The 22,740-nt window shown below is 29.4% G+C and overlaps 2 protein-coding genes across 9 annotated transcripts in view; one reads left to right on the forward strand and one right to left on the reverse strand.

Moving 5' to 3' along the window:
- Positions 1-4,884, forward strand: part of LOC146993412 (uncharacterized) — a 198,171-nt gene extending 193,287 nt beyond the window's left edge. For all 7 annotated transcript variants that reach the window (XM_085808495.1, XM_085808490.1, XM_085808492.1 and 4 more), the window contains one exon: positions 3,197-4,884. In XM_085808495.1, the coding sequence (XP_085664621.1) occupies positions 3,211-3,657 (447 nt within the window). In that variant the 5' untranslated portion in view covers positions 3,197-3,210 and the 3' untranslated portion in view covers positions 3,658-4,884. The remainder of the gene's footprint in view (positions 1-3,196) is intronic.
- Positions 4,885-6,170: 1,286 nt separating this feature from the next.
- Positions 6,171-22,740, reverse strand: part of vari (MAGUK p55 subfamily member vari) — a 158,525-nt gene continuing 141,955 nt past the window's right edge. For both annotated transcript variants that reach the window (XM_085808489.1, XM_035375898.2), the window contains 3 exons: positions 20,004-20,132; positions 19,756-19,827; positions 6,171-14,635 (listed from right to left, as the gene is read on the reverse strand). In XM_085808489.1, coding sequence (XP_085664615.1) covers positions 14,459-14,635; positions 19,756-19,827; positions 20,004-20,132 — 378 coding nt within the window. In that variant the 3' untranslated portion in view covers positions 6,171-14,458. The remainder of the gene's footprint in view (positions 14,636-19,755; positions 19,828-20,003; positions 20,133-22,740) is intronic.

The raw sequence follows: 22,740 nt of genomic DNA on the forward strand, positions 1-22,740 counted from the left end.
CTTAGCTTTCACTTTCAATAACTACCATTTGTCGTCTCTTTGGTAATATAATTTCGGAACCACTACTAAGTGTCAGAATTTTAATCAACATTGTCTTCCACAATATCTTCTAACAATGAAAAATCAAACACATCTTCACTATCACTCAACTCTATATTCTCATCACAATAATTATTTTTCTCCATGTTGCTAACCATAAAATGGGTCAAATAATGTTTCAATCGTAACAGTAGCGAGACTGAGCACGTTTTAACTACAGATAACAATTGCCAATGCCGACGATTCCGTAACATCTTAAGCCTAATCATGCTAAAAACATCGGGCTCCGCAGCGGAACCTACGGAGTTACGGAACAAATGACGGACGGCTCCGTAGCGAAGCGTTAAGATTTTTACCACTGTTAGAAAGTTTTCTGATAATAATTTGAAAATAAAAGAAGAATTTGTATCCTATATTAAAAATCATTATTTTTCATTGATAAATTATTTCAACATGTATTTTCCCGAGGAAAAAGAAAATTGGATCAGAAATCCATTTTGATCAAATGTACCTGAAATTTTATCTCGTGAAGAAAAAGAACAATTGATCGAAATTTCCTATGATCAAAATATATCTGACGATTTAAAATATAACACACTTGTTAACTTTTGGCTGAAACAAAAAAAAAAAAAAAAAAAAAAAAAAGAATTTAATGGTATTTCAAATAAAGCTATTAAATTTGTATTGCCTTTTCGCAGAACCTGTTTGTGTGAACAAAGATTTTCTTCCATGTTATATTTGAAAAATAAATACAAAACAAAATTAAAAGTTGATTCTAATTTACAGTTTAAACTAAGTGGAATAAGACCAGACGTAAAGAAATTGATCTCTATTAAACAGGCCCAAATTTCGCGCTAAATTTTAGAATTAAGTAGTATAACTTTACCTTTGGTAATTAAAATTATAACCAATTTTTAATCTAATTATTTTTATGGCAAAATATATCTTTTTTTAATATTTCTATTGAGAAACTGAAAAATAATCATTGTAATTTTACAATGTAGTCGTGGTGCTAAAGTTTTTTCAGTTTTTGTTTAGATGGTAGACGTTAGTCAAAATGTTGAAAACCGCTGTTCTAACCCATGCATACAAAGCAAATGTAAGTAATGCCATCTACGTTGTTTACAAGTAGGAAAACTTCAGAGCAGGTTTCTCATCTGGAAATTGCATTTGAGCGTTGATTGTTTGTGTAAAGGTGGTGTTATGCCTCTTGTAAGAAGGAGAAAACGACATTGCTACTCGTGTTGTCAGGACTGACGGGCGAATATTTAATCGGTAGGTCCAGAAGGGCCATACTGAATGCTATGCTTGTAAAAAAAAGTCGTGATGATGTCAAGTATTTTATAGGAAGAGAACAATTATTTAAATGCATAATTAATATGAACACACTGAAAGTTATTTTAGGATATACTGAATACTGGATGAATGAAACACGCAGTGCAGTCCACAGAACCAGAACACATCTTAAATTAGCCATTGTACGTATAGAGTCCACAAAACCAGAACACATCTTAAATTAGCCATCGTACGTATAGAAGAATACACAGGCCGCCACTGACAAATTATTGCAAAAAAACCTTAAGCAGACATTAAACACCTTCAAAAAATCGATTTTTACTTCAAATCTGCTGATTATAAAAGTATGTATTTTATACATCTTTTGCTTCGATAAAGAGGATTATTACGCATTTAAAACTGTAGACAAACACACTGTCCCTGCACTAGTGCCAGCCTTCAAAAATCTTGCTAACAGGAAACCTCTTGAAAAATGTTTGCAAGGGTTTAAACAAATCCAACGAAAACTTTATTAGCTGTTTAGAGAAATGAGCATCTAAAACCAAGTTCGGGAGCTATTGCGACTATTGTTATAATTAAATGCTGCTGTTTGCTTTAGTGATAGCACATACTGTTATTTTTTTCGTTGATATGCTCAAATTTATTTCCCTGTAAGAACCGCTTTCTGACTGAACTGAGTACCAAAATATCTTTTTCAACAAAGTATAGGCTATGCGATTCGTACTTGGAAAATACATGGAAGTGGCACTTGAAAATTAGATGAATTAAAATTTTGCGAAAAAGAAATTAAGAATTTAAACTCTGCCGATAGAATGCTTAAAACTAAGATTTAGAAGGAAAAAAAAAAAAAAAAGAGCAGGCACAGAATGCTAAAATATTAAGACAATTAGACAGTTTGAGTTCTTAAAAAATGTGCAACATTTAGATTACGAATCATTACCCCCCCCCTCCTCCTCAAATTTATACATTCTTCGAGAAAAAATTTAACATATACGTGCAAGCAAGTTTTATTACAGTAAGAAATCAGTGATATCCATCCATGAATTTATTTTTTGCGATTTTAGGATCTTAAGATATTTCTTACTTTTGGAATTAGGGTTTTAAAATACGTAATTTGTGATGAATAACATTTATACATATATATATATTTAATATTTACGACTATCAAATTAAAATAGGTTCATTAAATTAAGGGAAGTTTTTCCTGCATTCTGCTCTAATTTCAAGACACCAGTTTTGTCAGTTTTTGATAAATACTTAAGTGTGTGTTTAAAAATTCCAGTTAGTAGAAAAATATGGATTAGTATGTTAAAAACATTAGTAGTATAAAATTACTTATATACTTGTTTTATCTTTAAATTTTCATAAATATCTTTTAAAACTCTTCTCAGAATTTCAGAATGAGATATGTAAAGACCATTTAAACATCTAAATAATAGTCCAAATTTATAGCTTTTCATCTGTCCTCTTAAGTGAAATATGCTGCATTTTACTTTAAAATATTCATGAAATTTCTGAGCACTGGTTCAGGGTAGATCCTAAGACAGATGATCTAGTTAAGAATCGTCTGTCAATGAGTTTGAGTTACTACCATCACTGAATGTCAAATTCAGTCATTTATTAAGAACTTCTTCCGGGTAGTAAAATGTAATAAGAGAAAATTTTCATTACTCAACGGAAGTTGTTGCTTTAGTTTTGTCTATTTTAATGCTTGTATTAAGCTTTCATACAATTGCTTAACATATTGGACATTTCATATTTTCTTCCCGTGCTCTTTTAATTTGTCATAGCTTAAAGCAAGTTATCACATAGTACATAGCAATACGATGTATTTCAGTTTTTTTTTTTTAATTCCTTGCAGGTGAAAGACCCCTGATGAGTGAGCGGCAAGAACAATGGGCCTGGTACGCAGCTTCCACCATATGTTTGTTGGGAGGCTTGCTTCTGGGTACTGTAGGTGTCACTATGATAATTTTTGGACTGCAGACTACAGAGAAGCTGGAAGACAAAGTTTGGGAAGTATCGCTGCTCATACTTGGTGGGGGGTTCTTTATCATTCTTTTAGGTGCCATCGGGTGTGCTTATTCAAGGAGCCGTCAGATAATACGAAATCGAGAGCAAAGTATTATTAAATGCATCGCTTTTCATTCGGGCATGGCTGAACTGCCAGATGGTAGTAGTGTGCCGCCTTGCTGTTCGAATTCGGACGCAGTGAAAATATGGACTACGATTAATCCTCATTCTAGAATGGCTTGGAATTCTGATTTGCCAGGACAACTTCAGGATGAAAAGGAAGAAGAGGAGAAACCTACTAGTGCATAGAATAAGGCATAAACTAAACATAAAAAAAAAAAAAAAAAAAAAAAAAAAAAAAAGAGGGGGATATTCTACATGAAATATTTTAATCCAGACTTTACAGAAAGACTGTCCCGACTGCAAAATCCTATAAAAATTTTCGAAAAGCATAAACCAGCATAAGATGCACTGCAATAGAAAGGCTTTTTACAAGATGAAGTAAAATTATTTATTCAGAAATATTTATACTCTACATTTCAAGAGAAAGAAAGCGTATACTCAGAATACTTGGCTCAAAAACAAGTCACTTGACAGCCTTTCTATTCCATTTATATATATCATTTTAACTTCTAGTTCAACATAAAATGACCTAAAACACAGCAAGTTTGTACTAAAAATTTCGATTTCACCTAACTGTGTATACACAATTGATTCATGAGAAACTAACTTATGAACTTCATCAAAGGAAAAGGAAACAAAGTCGTGAATTATTAAATTTTCATCTATTTATGCGCAGTTTTATCAATCTTAAAGACAACCGAATCGCACATTTTATTTCAGTTTATTGCATTACTATAACCACAAAATATCAACTATTACATAAAATTTCACAGCAACTTAATTGTCAGAAGCACACTTTTGTGAACAGTTTTTTTAAATTTTGTTAATGCAAGATAATTATTTCTTTATAACCTTTAATGCTGATATGTGCTCATTCCATTTCACTAATTATGAAAGAAAAATAACCCAGTTTGAATATAAGACAATACAAATATATTTGTATATACATTACATTCATAATATTCAAAATTGATTGTTCAAATGAACAATATAGCTGTCAATACACTGCACTTGCAGTTTGTTTATCCTGAAAGAATTTAAAATATGTAGCATTGTTTATATTTCAGAAGGAATTATTCTAATTAATTTATTTCCTTTTAAGAACATTCTTGTTTCATTTTTACTGAAAGACTTATTATTATATTCGTGATTTATGCTCGAGGTATTTGGGTGCGAAACCTTTCAATGAAATTGTGGTTGCAGTTTTGGGAATTTACGGATTATTCAAAACTTTTTTAAATCTAATTACTCATAATAAGCGCAACAAACGACATAATTGCTTGTCATTATCCGAGTGCTCAAAGTTTAGACATTCATTTCGTTTCTAAACATTTAATAAATATTGTTTTGTTACTTAAAATGTTTCATTGTAAAGCATAACATAAAAATGAAATAAAGTTAGTGTCACCCAAACTGTAAATGGAAAGTGAGTTATTGTATGCTTTTATTTCTCCTTCTAGTACAGATCAAACTAAATATTTCTGCTCTTATATCGTAATGCTGACTTATTTATTCTTATTATTACAGTTATCAGCACATAACGATCACCAAAACATGCCAAATAAAGAGAAAATTTGCAGTTTCAAGCAATGAGTACTTTACAAATAAAGTTTATTGATTAAAAATAAATCAAGGAGAAGTAATATTATAATTCTGCATCAAGCAGGAATGAATATTATCACTTCAGTTCTGAAAATGCTGGATCACTGCAGTTAAAAATCTATAAAGTTAATAAACATGCATCAAAACTTCTAAACTACTCGTAGAGATTTTAAAATCGTCACTCAACAGTACTTACTAACAGGTTACACTACAGTCAACTCACTTGTGGTGCAATACATGATGCAGAAAATATATACACATGTGAAAGCAATTTCCATGTCCCATCAGATCAATCACTTATATACCTTGCATTAATGGTACTGAATCTCCTTGAAGAAAAACCAAGAAATGATAAGGGTGGGACAATATACATGTCAGGGAAAGCAGGTAAGAGAAGAGAAAATTTGAGGACTTCAGTAAAAATTGAGTTAAAAAATCTGGTAAATCTGTCTTGGAGTGTCTAACATCAGATCTGACAGAGAAATTAATTTGGTATTTCTTGAAATTATCTAAAAGTTGAATCTCCATAGTATAAATAGTTTTTCACAGTAATTAGCATTCAAATGTATGACGCAGTCCTTTAATTAAGATATGAGATTTTTGTGGATCGCTTTGTTTTGCATGAATCAAGACATTTAAAAACAAGCACTAAATATTGCTTTGAATAATTTTCAGTTTTGGCTGATGCAGTATGCCAGGGTACCAATGTGAAATGGAAAATTGTCATAACAGAATCCACTGAACAAATATATTTTCCATGACTATCAACTTACTTATCTGGCTCTTTTCAAATACCTTAAGACAGAAAAAGAAAACAAGCAGTGCTTAAAACTTACCTCATTAAAACTATGGAAAACACAACTCTTAAATAAAATATATCATTTAATATCCCCCCAAGAAAAAGAGTAATTTAAAATTAATACACTGTTTACCAGCCCTAGATATGGAAAAAGAGTAATGATCTCAATTAGTCTGCAGCAGCGCATAAAACCTGGGCAATACCTCAGCACACAGATTCACATGACATTCAATTTCACCTTTTCAAGCTTTCAAAGCAGTCTGCAGCAGGTATTATCATTTAAAGACAGAAAAACAGCTAGGTGCCTATGAATAGTTTATTCATATTTTCATACAAAAGTTATCTTTAAAAATATGGTATTACACAAGCTTTAGATATTGTAAACATTTGTACACACTACAAAGGATTTCACTTAAAATATTTTACCAAAAACATATTTTTCTAAATAAGATGAAATACAATACTTTAATGACTCAAAATCCAACCTGAGGTATTCACTTAAATACAAAATGTATGAACCTCTAAAATATAAAAACTATATATAAAAATTTAATTTAAATTAAAATGACAAACAATTCTGATAAACTAATTACAAAAATTAAAAGGATAATATAAAAAAATCTGCATTTAATATATCACAAGAGGGCATAGTAAAACAAGCAAAGTGACTAATTGCCCTTTATATGCCAAATACAGTAAGATTTGATTATAAATGGAATGCAAATAATACAATTTAATTAAAATATCAATGAAGAAGTGTTGTATGGAAGGACTGGAATTATATACAAATATAAAAAGTCAGAAGCAAATTTTTTGCAATGAAATACTTTCAAAATTAAAGAATGGATTTTTGAGCTATAAATTAATCACATCAAATAATCTGAGAGGAAAACAAGAATTCACTCATTCCCTGTGAACTTTGGCGGGGGGGGGGGGGGATATGTTCTATATGTATCAGTCTTTAAAACTTGAAATTAATCTACATTTAAATACATATCATGCTTTAGTAAATAATTCACTAAAAGCAACCTTTATCAGGCAGGCCCATTAATCTCCCAAAAAAGAAGATATTTTCATAAGTTTCATAATAATTTTAAATAACTAACTAAAACATGTCAATACATCAATTCTCTTATAATATGCACAATGTGATTATACTTGCAGTTTAAACTAGAATATATACTTAATTGAATAACATAATAGAGCTCGAACTTTTCAGATCACATTAAATGCTCACGAGAGCTTTGGAAATGTCTCTTATAATATGCACAATGTGATTATACTTGCAGTTTAAACTAGAATATATACTTAATTGAATAACATAATAGAGCTCGAACTTTTCAGATCATATTGAATACTCAGGAGAGCTTCAGAAATGTCAAATTCCAGATAGCTGAGTAACCACTTTTCTGAGTATAAGTCAGAAAAGGGAAAAACAACAGTCACATTATTCTTACCAGCTTGAATACCAAAATCATACACTTATAATAAATTTTTAAAAAAAGTTGCATTTCGCACATAAAAGCCAATGTATTTTGTAGGCTTTAAACTTCTGATCTGATTATGAAATCATGCCAAACATGAAACTTGGTGGAGATGTTGTTGATCATTGTGGCAGAAGTTGAAATGAACAGATCATTCTTTAGTTAGTTAAGTAATTAAAAGATACAAATTCGTTATAATTGTTCACGTTACAGTGCCAGTTTATTCGTTTTCAAAGTCACATATTGTGGCTTTTATTGACGCCTTCGATTCTCGAAAATACGCCAGTTCATGCAGCAACAAATATTAATCTTTTTTTTTTTCCCTTGAAAATTCTAGGGAAAATAGAATTTAAAACATTCTTTACAAAAATTAAACTGGCTTAGCAAGAATTAATCGAATTCACATTAAACTGAAACGAACATCTCAAGATTGTGTTGCAATGTCATGCTTTATCAATTACTTTTTGTTGCTAAATGACATTGTCACCCATGTATACATGTTAATAGTATTTCAAGCTCTATAATGGCATTACAAATATCTCTTTTACTGAATTTTTTTCTAAAGTATTCCGGTTACTTAAGCTTTCTAGTTAGCTGAATGCCGGATAGTCAAGTTTTTACTGCACTCCTAAGTGACGAATGAACATCTATTATTTCCATCAATTTTTTAAACAATACTGATGAATATTCATTACTCAAAAATTAGTATTTCTTAAAAATAATGAACACACATAATTATTATTTTTAAGGTTCTACAGCAATTTTAGCTAATTTTAAGCAAAACAAAATGCTTAGAAAACTCAGTGAGTAGCTTTATGCACACACATTTTAAAACATTTTGATTTAAAATAAGTTCACAGCAAACATTCTTACTTGCTTAAATATAAAAATCGCGCTTTCAGTAAAAGCAAATACTTCTATGACAGTAATTAATTTTCATTTAAAGTGCAGTACATTTCCAGGAATTCTTTAATTTACAATAATCCTTTGTCATTGGCATAGTAAATCAAGACAATTAAAAATAAAACAAAGCATAAAACAGTATGTTCAAAATATTTTATTCAGGTGTTTTGGCAAAATGCAAACCTCTCTGTACACGCTATATTCTGGATAAGCTAAAAAATACATGTAATTCTATTAAAATTCACAACATAAAATTAAAATTATTCTTAATCACATAGAAATCACTACTAGTTTCTGACCAATTAATTACCAATGCCAAAATTTTAGCTGTGACCAATAATGCAAACGACGGTGAAATTTATTGATTCAAAAAAAAAAAAAAAAAAAGCTTCAGTTGCTTATACATGTAAATTTTAAAACTTTTCTGCATATTAACAAAAACCCTCCACGATTGCTCAGTTTTAAAATTACCTCAGTTAATTCAAGCTTCAGCTATTTTCAAAGCTACATACTTTTTTCAGTTGATTGCTTTTCCAAGTTAATGTTCTTCAATGCTAATTTGTTCCACAAAATTCTCATACTAGCCTTTTAAGATACAAATAAATTGAAAGCAAATGACTCACTCTAACAATATACTATGCACTAACATTTTACTTCAATCATTAGGCAATCTTAATGCCTGAAAAATTTAGAGCCTCTTTATGGATTACCAATTTTGGTTAACTTTCAAAATTTAAAACAAATTATGAGGCATGACTGATGTAAAACAGATCAGAAATATCCTTCATATATCAAGACTGTAGTACAATTCATCAAATGCATCCTGGTAATTTCACTCCAATCCCATACTTCCATGATAAATACTGTTTCACCAACTAAAAATTAAATAAAAACTTACCAAGTGACAAAATTTATTAGTAAAAATGGTTTTTAATTTACTTAATGTAGGGAATTATACTGAAAAGTTCACATGAAAAACATGAATCCTTAGAATAAATACAACAGTATGCCTTCAAATGACTCATGCTATTTATTAAATATGGTTTACCAATAAAAAAATTACAATGAATGTTAAAATAATAGCACTCAATAGAAACAAAAATCTGCTAAATCTTGGATTGTAACTGAGAGAAACTTTTATGTTTTAAGATTGAAATTTAGTACATAATTATTGTTCTTCAATGTAAATAAGAAGTGAATAAAAAGCTTCAAGATACTACACTGACAATGAAAGCGTAACTAAAACATCAACTGCAAAATATGAACTAGTACTGTTATTTCTTCAAATTTATTAATACTGTTATTTCCTAAATTTATTTAAAAATTTATAATTTTTTTAATTTTCCTCAAATTTATTTGTGTCAAATTTTATACTTTTTTTCGGGATTTAGATGGTCAGATGGAAATTCAGAAGCACCTTCAATACATTAGCACTCTGAATTTGAATTTATTAATACAATATACAAAACAAAATCCATAGATTTTCGAATTCAGTATTTGTCTATTTAAATGAGCAAGTCTTTTCCATTACATTTTGTTGATGTTACTGTTTTCTAACCCACTCAGTTTTAGTATTAATACATGACAACTATGAAAGCAAATACTGTGTTAAGAGATGCAAGAGACAGCTTTAGAAAAATTAATTTTTAATTTTCTGTAGTGCCATAGCTATTAATGCCATTATTACAGCAATTGCAGGAAAATAATATTTCTTGTTTGGAGTTGCAATAAACAAGTAGTCAATCTACTTTCAGCACTAAATATTAAAGGGAAACAAAGGAATAAAGTATGCTCATGGTAAGAAATACAAGGTAAATGCATCAACTTTTGTAAAGAGCTCATTAAAAAGACATCAAAATTGTAGAAACACAAGCATTTTAAAATTACTTTGTGTGTTCAGGAATATAGCAACCATTCAGATAGCTGACAATTTACTGAATGTGAAGTATACATTTATTGTTGGAAAATCAACCACAGCAAATATTTATTTTAAAAATGTTGCATATATACGGTATCATGGTATTATTAACTGCAAACACTATAAGTAAAAGTAATACAAATGTAATACCATATACTGGTACTGCATACTTAAATTAGAAGCAGCATTTTGGATTTGAAGGAATGCAGAATTAATTATAGGAAGCAAAGGATTTCTGCATTCATATTTATGAAAAATCAGATTATATCACATGTGGTCAGAGAATTATAAAAATTCATCAAACAGTTTACACATATACAAATTTCTAAAAGCACAATTTTACTTCCTTTGAAATGAATTCATTCTTTGCTCAAAAACTGAATGCACATTATCATGCATAGGAATCAACAGTATATGAAAATACCAATACACAGGAGAAAAAAAAATCTAAGCCTATCAAATCACTTTTTATAGTAAACAAAATAAATGATCAAAATATGAATGAAAAAATGCAACATTTCGCTTTAATTAGGATTTGATGTAAAATAGAAATAAAATATATTTATAAAACTTGGGGCTGTCTCAGAAGTTAGAAGTTTGGTATCTAGATTTAACAAATACCACATGACTACGTAAATACAATGCATGATCAAAATATAAAAGATAAAATAAAACATCATGTAGAAAAATATCTTCTTTGCAAGTGTCATATTTTTGGAATCACTCTGAAAAGCAAAACTTAAGAATGGTTAGATTGTATTTATTTACTTCTCCTAATGAAAGTACAAATTAAAAATAAACTGTATATTATAAATTTTAATTACACGTCTACTTTCATCAGACACAGAATTTTATGAATACAAAATTACATTTTTTAAAGCATGACAGCTAAGACAGAGCAAATAAAATAATTTCACATTAATCCATATAAAAAATACTTATATACAAGGGGGGGGGGAAGTCAACAATCAGTTTCAGCACTTGAAATATGAAAAGCTACCTTGAAAAAAAGAGGACAGTGAAAACTTGTTTCCCCATAAATAATTATTCAACTATTTTTAAAAATCATATCTTCATATCATAAAAATACAACCTACAAGTATAACAAGTTCAGAAAAATTCCATCACCAAATTCAACAAAATAAGTGCAACAAATTAACAATGTTGATATCTGATAAAATTATAAATATATAAATATTTAAAAAAACAATCTAATTCTAACTAATTGAAAAATATGCTGCCAATAAAATTGGGAGTGAGAATAACATTGCAGTGTATCTGTAAACACAATGAAATGATATAAATTATTTTGATAACATTACATAGTCATTTAAGCACCAGATTTAATATTAACATCAGCAAACAGTAACAACTTAGAACTGTTCAACTAATATTCAATACACTATAAAAACATTATGAATATAAATATATGGAGTTAAAGCGCAAACAAAATGGAATGCTAAATTGTGATTGTCAAAAATTTAAAAATTCTGCTTATAAAGTTCTCAATTAAAAAATAGATGGTCAAGTAGGACATCTTTTAAAACTAATATCTAGTTTCTAAATCATTTATATTTCAAATAAATTTATTCAATTAATAACAATGACTGGAAAATAAGACTGCACTGCCAATCTGCTTTGACACATATAAAAGCATGGTGTAAAGCCATAACTGCTTAATGAATATTCAAATTCAGCTTAATAATGTTAACAAAAATAAGACATTTCTCAAATTTGATACTCTGTGCTAGAAATCTCCAGCATTCTGTCAAACATAACTAACAGAAGCACCTACAAAGTGGTAGTAAGCTCCAGGACTACAGCATTGCAAATAAAGAGTAGAAATAAAATATCTCAACAAGATGACTAGCATGAGATTAACTAATGCCTCAACTCTTCTATAAATCATTTCTTGAAACTATGCATGCATGCATTTGTGTACACATGAAGAAAAAAGCTGCAAGTGTAAACTGTTGTTATTAGATAATTAAGATTTCCTTATTAGTGTAGGTTTGCCTAAATACCACAGAAAGATGATTTTAAAATAATGCTCAAAATTCTGAATGTTTAATAAAAGCTCAACTAGGATATAATGCGTTATTTTAAAAATAGCTGCCTTATATTACATGTCTGTATGAAAATAGAAAAGATATATATATATATATATATATATATATATACAAATAGAAAAGACACATGTATATAATATGTATATATTTACATATATATGAGATGCTTATGTGAATACTAGAAAGCAGCATTTTCTTTTATAAATTTTTTAACCTCTTATATGTTCCCTTAAAACACTATCAGATTGCTTCCTAAACTATTAGTCAAATGTATGATAAAGAACTGCTATTAATGAAGCATATTCTTAGACGTAAAACTTTCTTTTAGCCTGACAATCAGACCAACAAAAAGCTAATTACTTTGCTTCTCTTCCTATCTTTGATGCCAGTTCTACTTTTAAAAACTCCTAAAATGAAAAGTTAGTCATATTTTTTATGACCAGACGTAATCAGTAATCTCCCTAAGTACACGTAAATAAATAACGTGACTCAAGGTTTTATTTATCAGAATAAAATAATGCAACCTTTTAGGTGAAGACAGTAAGATAATACTTTAATGTGGAAAGAGGCAGGATAATGGCAATAAAGATGAAGATGATAATTCCCTAACGCTTTTAAAAAAAGATGAAAATAATTATTATTCACTAATATTTAATTTGATAGGAATAAATGTTAATTCCTACCCCTAAATTTGACAGTTTCCATTCAACCAAGCTGGTTTTCTGATGTAAATGTCTTCCTCTGTCCTCAAATTCAGGTACTGCAGTTACTTGACGTGGGGTCAAACATTCTCATACATTGGCACAGACGTTTGCCATTTGCAGCACATCAATTGACTATGTAAGACATACATAGGGAAATGACATGTATTTGCCTATGTATGTCTATAGGCAAATGAATATTATGTGGTGGTTTGAATAAATGTTATGGCTATTTCTATCAGTTATGATGTAATAATGTTCATCAGCCTTCTACAAATAAAAGTTGTATACTTTCTACAGTTAAAAGTTCTAGAAAGAAACTTGCTAAAAAAGTAGAACCAGAAGGAATCCTTTGACATGTTCATAATAAAAGGCTATTTTAAAAAACTTTGCTTCGCATTCCTCAACATGCAAACAATTTTTGGTTGTATTTGAAAAAATATTCTCAAACACCCTGCATACTTTTGTTTCACTTACTATACTGCTTATCTCATAATTTCACGCATAAAAAAATTTAGAATTATTTATTATCAATACTAAATATATTTTTTTCACGGGAATGGGATTTTCCCTCCTCTTAAACACAGACTTCCATTCTAACTTAATGTTCTGAGAATTCTATTTGAAATTTTATTATTCAGAACAACTGTTTCAAATCTAGTCACAAAACAATTATAATATTGCTGTCCTGGTGTAATTCTTTCAAAACTACTTACTAATAAATTTTAGCCGTTAAGTTTACATTACAACTGAAGCCCTGAAACTCATTTTGCCACACTTTGTATAGAAATTCAGACTGGCAGTGTTTTTAGAAATATGTAATGCAACTTTTATGCCCAACTGCATAATCAACTAGCATGGAAAATATGCATGACATATAACTTTCTTTCATGTGACAATATATACTATAGAACATATTTTATGTACAACATTAATAGATTACTTCACTCAGAATGATAAGTATTTCCTTATATTTACAATGTAATTATTAAAATAAACTCTCAAATAATTAAAATTTTTTATAAATTTCAACTAAACATGCAAAATAAACAGGGTGAAACCTACAAAACTCATGATTTCATTATTTTTCATCTATCAAAATGAACTGCATTTTATTGAAAGAAATTTTATTTCATACATAAAAACTTTTGGTGCTTTTTGATACATTTTTATCAACAAACAAGTAATTTATTATGAGGAATGAATTTTTACAGAAATATGGAAGACAAACATGAATTAGCATGCAAAACGTCAAGCACATTTTTCAAGATCTGCTGTAGAACTGTATTAAGCATTCCTTTCCATTAATGAAGATACTTTTTTATTCTTTATAGACAGCATTTTTACTTTTCTGGTATAATTAACAATGTGGATTCATGTTAATTTACAAAAGATAATGCAACAAATATGTGAAAGAACAGCTTTAAAAACAGATCTCTCATTTGAAAAACTAGAATTGATTTCAGTAATCTTGATATAAAACATATTTACTCAAAAAAGAGAGCAAGGGCTTAATAAACCCAAGATATTGGAACCCACTGAGGCTCTGTTGATAGAGATTCTATAGCTTCTTTCAGCTGTTCATATGTTTTATCAAAATTTGTATTCAAAAGAACCAAATCAAAATATTTCTCAAATGCACGCTGCAATCTTGCACTTTCTTCTATTGTATTTCTTAAATCTTCTTCCTGTATCACGAAGTAATTACGATAAATGTTACAATAATAACTATAGCATAAAAATTAGTAAATCATGAAAATGAAAGTGATAGATACTCAAACACACAGAAATCTAACAGAATTAAACAGTTAATATTCATCACACATTGCATCATTGGAACCATTAACAGTGACTTCTAGAGTTAAAAAAAAAAAAAAAAAAAAATAGATTTTATCAATTTTAAAATGTAATCTACAGACAGAAAGAAATAATTTATTATTTACATAGCAGTCTTATTTTAAATGGCAGTTTGAGTTTGCTTACATGAATTATTTTTAGATGGCTTTAGAATAAGGAACATTACTGAGTTTTCTTTGTTTAAAGCATCAAATTAATGATGCTCTCAATAAACGAGACTCAAAATATTTCCAAATACATCTGTTTACGATCTAAACAGGTGGAAGATCGCGAATTTTTTTTCTTAAGGGTAATAGTTACAATGCCAAATATATTTAAAAAATCATTTGGTTTAAAATACTTCAGTTAAAACAGGTAAAATATAGCAACCTGGATAGTCATTGAGGAATTCCAAGATGAGATCACACTTTGGGAAAGACAGCTTACATGCTAAAAAATTGAACTCTCTACCATTCTACAGTTGCATATGCTACTCAGGGAAAAGACAGGAAATAGTTAATTTTTTGCACTGTCTCATCAAAATCTGCCAAATACATAGTTCTGGAAACACAATAGTCAGCGACTGATTTATAAAACTAGAGGCAAAAACATTTTACAGAAGTTCCCTCCCCTGTAGTAAATATAGCTGATATGAATTCATTAAATAGCCTAGTAATTCAATATTTTAAGTTATTTAATCTAAACTGTGAAACTGCACATATATGCTTAAAAATATTCTTGACATTTTTTAAACATCAGGACTTGCACTTTAAAATGTGTCCAGACAATTAAAATAGCATATATAATGGACAAATAAGTAAAGGTACATATTAGACAGTTCATTTTGGAATTAAAAACATAACTCTTATTGAAGGTCTTTTGGGGAAAGGAATTCAGGAGTTTGGGGTTACACACTAGGCCACTGGGAGGGTTTAACAAACAAACTGCGCCTTTAGTGGTGCATTTTACAGTTTATTTTATGCTGTATGAAATATAAGCTCATGTATTTTGAAGCATGCCCTCTTAACAAAATTGATGAAAAAAAACCTCAGTAGATTTCTTATTGATTTATTATAAACATTAGCTAATTAAATTTTATAATTTTAACCTCTGACTTACTCGCAGTTCATTTTTAAAGAAAGAAAAGAACCCATTTAAAAATTTTACTCAATTGTTCATTTAGAATTCATTTATTCATTTAGAAAAAATAAAGAACTCATCTGCAAAATCATCAAACAGGATGTTGGAGTAAACAAGCTATGTGGAAATTGAGTATATACCCCATTTTTCCCTGCATAAATCAGGATAATTGAACAGTTTTTCTCCAAAGGAAAATTAAAGCACAACAAAAATACAAATTGAAGATGACAGAATAATAAAAAATTCTCCCTTAAATAGAAACAGGACAAACCAAATAACTTATACAGCTAGCTGAGATATTTCAGGACTCTGAAAATGTAAAATGATAAGCAGAATTACTCCTTATCCAGCTGATGGTGGACTATTCTTGTTTTACAAAGATAAATTAAAAAACAAACAAGGAATTTTAAGATTCTAAATTCTCATTCATGCTGTGCATAAAAATTCTAAAAAGCTTCTTAAAAATCTCTCATAAAATCATTACAGGAGCCTAACCCAAAAACACTAACAGCCTAATAAGTAAACACTAAATGGAACAGCAGTATATATATCTCATATTATATGATAATGCTGTATCTTTTAAGGATTTACCCACACCTTGTGTTGTACTCATTATTACAATGTTTAAGGAGGTAATAGATAATGCCATATGCATAGTGTTTCTAAGTCTTCAACATACACCTTAAAATTATGGACATATTAAAGTCGCAAGTTCTACAATGCCCTTTCACACTAGCAATTTTTTTTTTTTTTTTTTTTAAATTTCTTAAACATAAAAGTTTTAAAAACAGCAATGGAATAAGAATGCTAATAATTTTGCCAGGAAATCTAAATGAGATGACTTCTTTCAGTTGTATCAGCTCTAAAAGTTTTCATGTAGTTCTTATGCCATTGAAAACAAACTAAATTTTCATATGCACATTATTTAACTCTTTCTGGCATGGTGCCCAAATTCCCTCTACACATAAATTCATGAAAAAAGCTTCATAGGTTACTTTTAGCCTTCTTTACTTATATTAGATGACAGCACAACACACAACAGTCCATATATTTTAGATATGTTCAGTTTTTAAAGAACCTCATTTTTCAGAGAAATCTTCTAGATTTTTTTAAGGAATTGTTGAATATAAAAAGAACTGTTTGAAAAGAAATTTCCATGTTATTTTCTTTGGTGTATGCTAATCTTATTCTATATTAGTTTTAAATTTGTACCTTGAAATCCTGCCTCAAATCGAATAACGAACATCTGGTGTGCCCAGAGTAGGATCACTAAAACACCAGGACCAAACAACAACTGTATCTTTATTTCAATATAGTACTTTCTTTGGTGAGCTCATTCACAACAGAAAAGTAGATGCACACTCATGTTTCATTTCCTTTTTTTTTTTTTTTTTTTTAATTTTTCTGTTTTTTTGGAGGGAAGGTTTTGCTATTAGGTAAGAAATTGAAGTTTTGTTAGCTCTATGTTTGGATAGTTTTGAGTTTAGATGTTTAGTTTATTCTTCCTGACTTTTTAATTATTTTGCAAATGCATGGGGAGGGCTGACCATTTCTGGAGTGCTGAAAATGCTAAACGAATTGCTTTGAGGTAATGAATCTGATATGGGTCCTGGTACATGTGCAAAGCATGAAATGTTGGGTTGCACTTTTTCAAAGGTGGTGTCACTTGCTTCATAAAGTACAACCATGAAAAAATAGACGAAAGTGTAAAATGTAATGTGAGTGAAATGCAAATAATGTAAATATCATATAGCCAAGTTTCCTTTTTTCATATGCATGTATTCATCATATACACAAGAAGACGTTTCTGGGGAATGTAGGGTTGCAAGCCTCCCCCTGCTCCACCCAGGGTAATGCTAAATCTGCTATGGTAATAATAATCTAGTATATTTTAATCATAGCAAAATCTTTTACTCTATTATGTTCTTCCCAGCAATGCTCCATTCATTCAGTAATCCCACTTCAGGCACATTCACTGTGCTATCTTTACAAAATTTTACCTATTGACTCCTCTACTCTTCCAACTTTAAATGGTAGCATGCCGCAAATTGTTAAAATGATTACTGTAATGAGCAGCTACTAGACAGCATGCAGAATAATTTTCCAGCTACACTATTAAATTCACACTAAGTCTAAATGAAATAACCAGCATACATTTCATAATTTTTGCTTCAAAATTACACAAATAAATACAAGTAAATACACATAGTATGCAGGTTTTGACAACAGATTCTGGAATTTCTAATCAACAACCATCAGCAACCACTACAGCTATCATAGAAAACACAGAAATTATTAAATGTATGATAAGCAGGGTAAATGTATTTCTTTAGATTACAATCGTGCATACACTAAGAACTGCTTTCTGATTTTTACCTCATGTCTAAATTGTCATCAATTTTTTTCCTAGGTTAGTACAATATGCAACTTTCAGCATCCATGCTTCCTTTCAGTTTATCTATTATTTGCTAGCAAGGGCTTGTTTCATAAGCATAGCAACTGTATGATGCAAAATGGTATTTCAAGTTCAAATGCAACAAGCTTCCAGCACCTCTTTTCAGCTGGACTATCATACAGATCAACTGGACAACAATACAGAATGATATTTTTGAGAGAGACTACCTTTTACAACCCATGGGCACAGGTACTATTTTTTATAATATTTGGTCTGAAGTCCTAAAAGATGTAGCAAATCAGTGTTTTCCCCATAAAATATAACTGTCGTTTTGAAAAGCTTTTGTAATATTTAATGCTCAAGATGATCAACAATTAAAAAAAAAATTGCTATGTAGTGAATGAAACATTTGTTTGATGCATTCTTGCAAATTTAATCTCATTTGTTAATGAATCTTTCCAATTGCACTTATTTACAATCAATGTGCCTTCTTTTCAGACATGCTTGAAAATGATATGGTCATAAATTTAAAAAAACAGGTAGCAGTTTATTTGTCTTGCTAGCATGATTTCTTTTTGTTTTATATGAGAAGTAAAACAAATTTTTTGCCTAAAAATGCATTTCTATAGAATATGTAAGGAATGTAATCTTTACAATTCTCTATGCTGGGCAGGATCTTTTGCTAAAGAGAAATGGCACCATAGAACTTGCAGCTTTACTATTTCTATAATAAAGTTTATGCCAAAAAGCCCTAAACAGATTCTGTACCGTAATTGAGTCGCACGGTTTCCCTGCAATGTTATCACAATGATTAGTCAACTTGCACAGATATAAAAAACTAAATCATGACTGTATTAATTTAATAATAAATTTTAGTATTATTCTGTAAAGATTAGAACATCGAAATTATTTAGCTTAAATACATTATAGACAATAGTTAAATATTAGCAACTTCACCCTATATACTGTATAAATTACTGCACAGAACTTTTCAAATTTTATCTTATAAGTAAGCAATAAATAGACCAACCTATTAAGTCATCAATGAAAGGCATATCAGAAGCTAAATAGTCTTTCACAATGATTTAAACCAATTTATATTTATAGCATAGACACAAGATTTGTAATTATATATATTATTTCTGAAGAGGTAAGATGTTCACTTGTAACTTGCCTAACTATTCAAAAATAATAATTGAAGCTTGAAAACAACATATAACAATTGTGAATCCTAAGTAATTAATGCCAATTGGTAATATAAAATTAAAATAGCAATTATTGCATGAAGGATGGCATTGTGTATGAACTATGATAACTGTCTCATGAAATACTTCTTATATCAATTTTTGAAGATACAACAATCAAGAAAATTTTTAACTTTAAAAAATGAAAATAGTTTGACTCATGCATTCAAAAAATTCAGAAGCATTCCCATACCTCATATAATGATGCTAAGCTTTCCAATGTTCTGGCACGTCTTGATCCATGCCGACCCATAGCACGATCAAACTGCAACCCAAAAATAAAAACACACATGCAAAAATAAAAAATCAGCTAAATAACATGCATAACTTAGAGAATGTAACACTACTGAGGAATAATAGAAAAAAATTAAATAAACAATATGTCTAAAAGGAACTAAAGTACTTATTAACCTAAAAAATTAAGCATATTAAATCACTCACCGTGAGGTTTTTACTGCTGTAATTATGATGCCTGCCAAACTCATGCATATGTTTCAATTGATCTATAGGTGGAGCAGCAATAAATACGACGTAAGGCATGAATTCAGATGTTTTAAGAATCTTCAGAGCCTATTTTAACACAATTGAAACTAAAAATTATTTGCTTTCTTTAAAAGTTAAATACAAGCATGGTAATCTTCTTTCCCATACATACTCAAGAACAGATAACCTCATAATTAATTCATTCATCTTTTTAAAATAATTATAATCACATAATTACATAAATTGTCACACATGAAAACTGATCTACTTTCTGAAGTACACATGCAAGATGATGACCCTATGTTATTTCCATACATCTTAATTCATGTACTTTCAATTGCTAAATTTCTTAAAATATGGTAGTGGACTTCATTAGAACAGTTTCAACACTGTTAATACAAAGGTTCTATAATAAAAATACTAACAGTCCCAGTAGAGAAAAAATTTCAAACAGTCAAACATGTACAAAAATTTTAATCCAAATATTTATTATACTTAAAGAGCTAAAAAATCACACATTTTCATATCTTTAAGTACATAATCCTAAGCAAAGTACTTAATAAATAATTTTATGGGATCAGCTACAAATGTACCATTGAATGATGATTTACTTATGTTGGATACCACTGAACAAGAAACTTTTGTTTTGCAGCTGCTTCCAAGATTTGCTTAATATATATTGAATTAAAATCAATGAAAAGAACATTCACTCTTAAATACCTCTGAGAATTCTACATAAAGTATGAAACTTTAATTCACTAATGCCTTACGAATAATTCACTAATTGGAGTTCCTTCACTAAGTCAAGAATATAAAAAGTCCTTTAAAAAATTCTCCCACCATAGTATTAAAAAATCTTCCATGGAATTCTCTATGCTATTTTATGGAACTCTATAAATAGATCTGTAAATGTAAGATCAACATTTAGAGTCGCCATTTTTTTCAAACATTTTACATAAAATGATATTTTGAGCAACTCAGTCTTCTATTTATTTCATTTACAAATTTTATTCTTACATAATGAAAAAATAGCTACAAACTGAAATTAGGGTAATAATAGAAAAATCCTGACTTAGAAACCATGCTAAAAGTATAGTAAATGATACATATTTTTACATGACGTTTTAAGCATTTCTTTCTGTTCAATCACATTTCGATATCCATATATATACACACACACAATTTAAATTATACAACTGAAAATTTTTAAAATGTGATAAAAATTTCACATGCCAAATTATGACAGCAAGAACAAAAAAAAAGCAAGGTAATTAGACACAGAATGAGTTTAGTTACACGAAATGCTTAACAATGAGCAATACCATTGCTTGGAATCAACACAGAAGACTTCTGCTTCAGATCAGTTTGCTATATAACAACCATGCATCAGAGGAACATCCTTAACTCATTACATTATGTTGCTATCTTAAATCAAAACGTGTTAAAATGTTATTCATTTTCTATCATATTTTTTTTTTTTTTCAAATCTATAAAATTGAAAGCACATATACTAAGTTAGTAAATACATTTTAAGCTGTTCAGATATTTTACTTAACTGATTACTCAGTGATTTTATTAAATCTGCTTTCATGTATATAATGAATATGTCATTTACTAAACGCATTAAAAAGAGTATTACTTAGAAGCTAAGATTCTTCATAACTCATTGGTTGGGATTTCTACCTACAATTTTGCTACATACTGAAGCATGACTTTAGTACAGTGCTAGTATCTTGAAACAGAGGTATGCATAAATATATTAGTAATTTTATATGAAGGTTCACAATTAGGTCTCATAAAAAGGTCATCACTAAAGCTATTAATTTACAAGTAGATGTACCCAAGAAGATTGTGTCTGTGGTATATCAACAACAGAAACAAAATAGGAAAACTGCAAAAATGAGACACAATCACACCAAAAAAGAATACTGCAAGACTGGAACCTAACATGCTTTTTAGGCTTACTTAGCAAAAACAACAAAGATCAACACTTTAGATAATGACTGCATGTAATAGAAGCTGAACTGTACCTTCACTAAGCTCCACATTGGCCACAAAGAATGAACATAACAATCATCAATGAACTCACTCTACTAAGTTCCACTCTCACAAAAACTGAGATAGAATAACTAGATCTAGTCAACTGAGTCTCGTGCCTCTCTTTCTTCATCCTTTACATGAAGAAGAATGTAAGAAATTATCATATAACCCAGTAAGCACTCGTGATTAAATGCTTAGCTTGTCCAACAGGCAAGTGGAAGATCCATGGTTCTAATCACACAGAAGGCACAATTTATTACTCATATTTCCTGCTCTGAAAAACCTAATAGTTTCTAAAACATAATTCACATTTTATGGATATTTCAAGGTAATACATGATCAGAAACTCGGAAGATCACAGAAGTATTCAGCCTGCACTTTGTGAAGATTATATGGCAATGTAAAGGACTGTTTTGGTCTTAAGTGTGTGTGTGGACAGACTGTCAACCACCCTAACAGCCAGGTTATATATTACATTTCCCCCTTCTTTATACTACTTTTAATTCCCAAAAATCATGAAATTGTGCAAACAATTTCATTTTTGAAGAACATATTTACAGGAAGAACATAACAAATGAAAAATAGTCACAGATAAACTAGAGATAACTATCACAACATCATTTCTTTAAAGGAAATCTGCAATAAGAACAATATC

The sequence above is a fragment of the Stegodyphus dumicola genome, chromosome X1 (assembly GCF_044657685.1).
Source record: "Stegodyphus dumicola isolate Sdum_Otavi_A_Nest chromosome X1, ASM4465768v1".
Lineage (NCBI taxonomy): Eukaryota > Metazoa > Arthropoda > Arachnida > Araneae > Eresidae > Stegodyphus > Stegodyphus dumicola.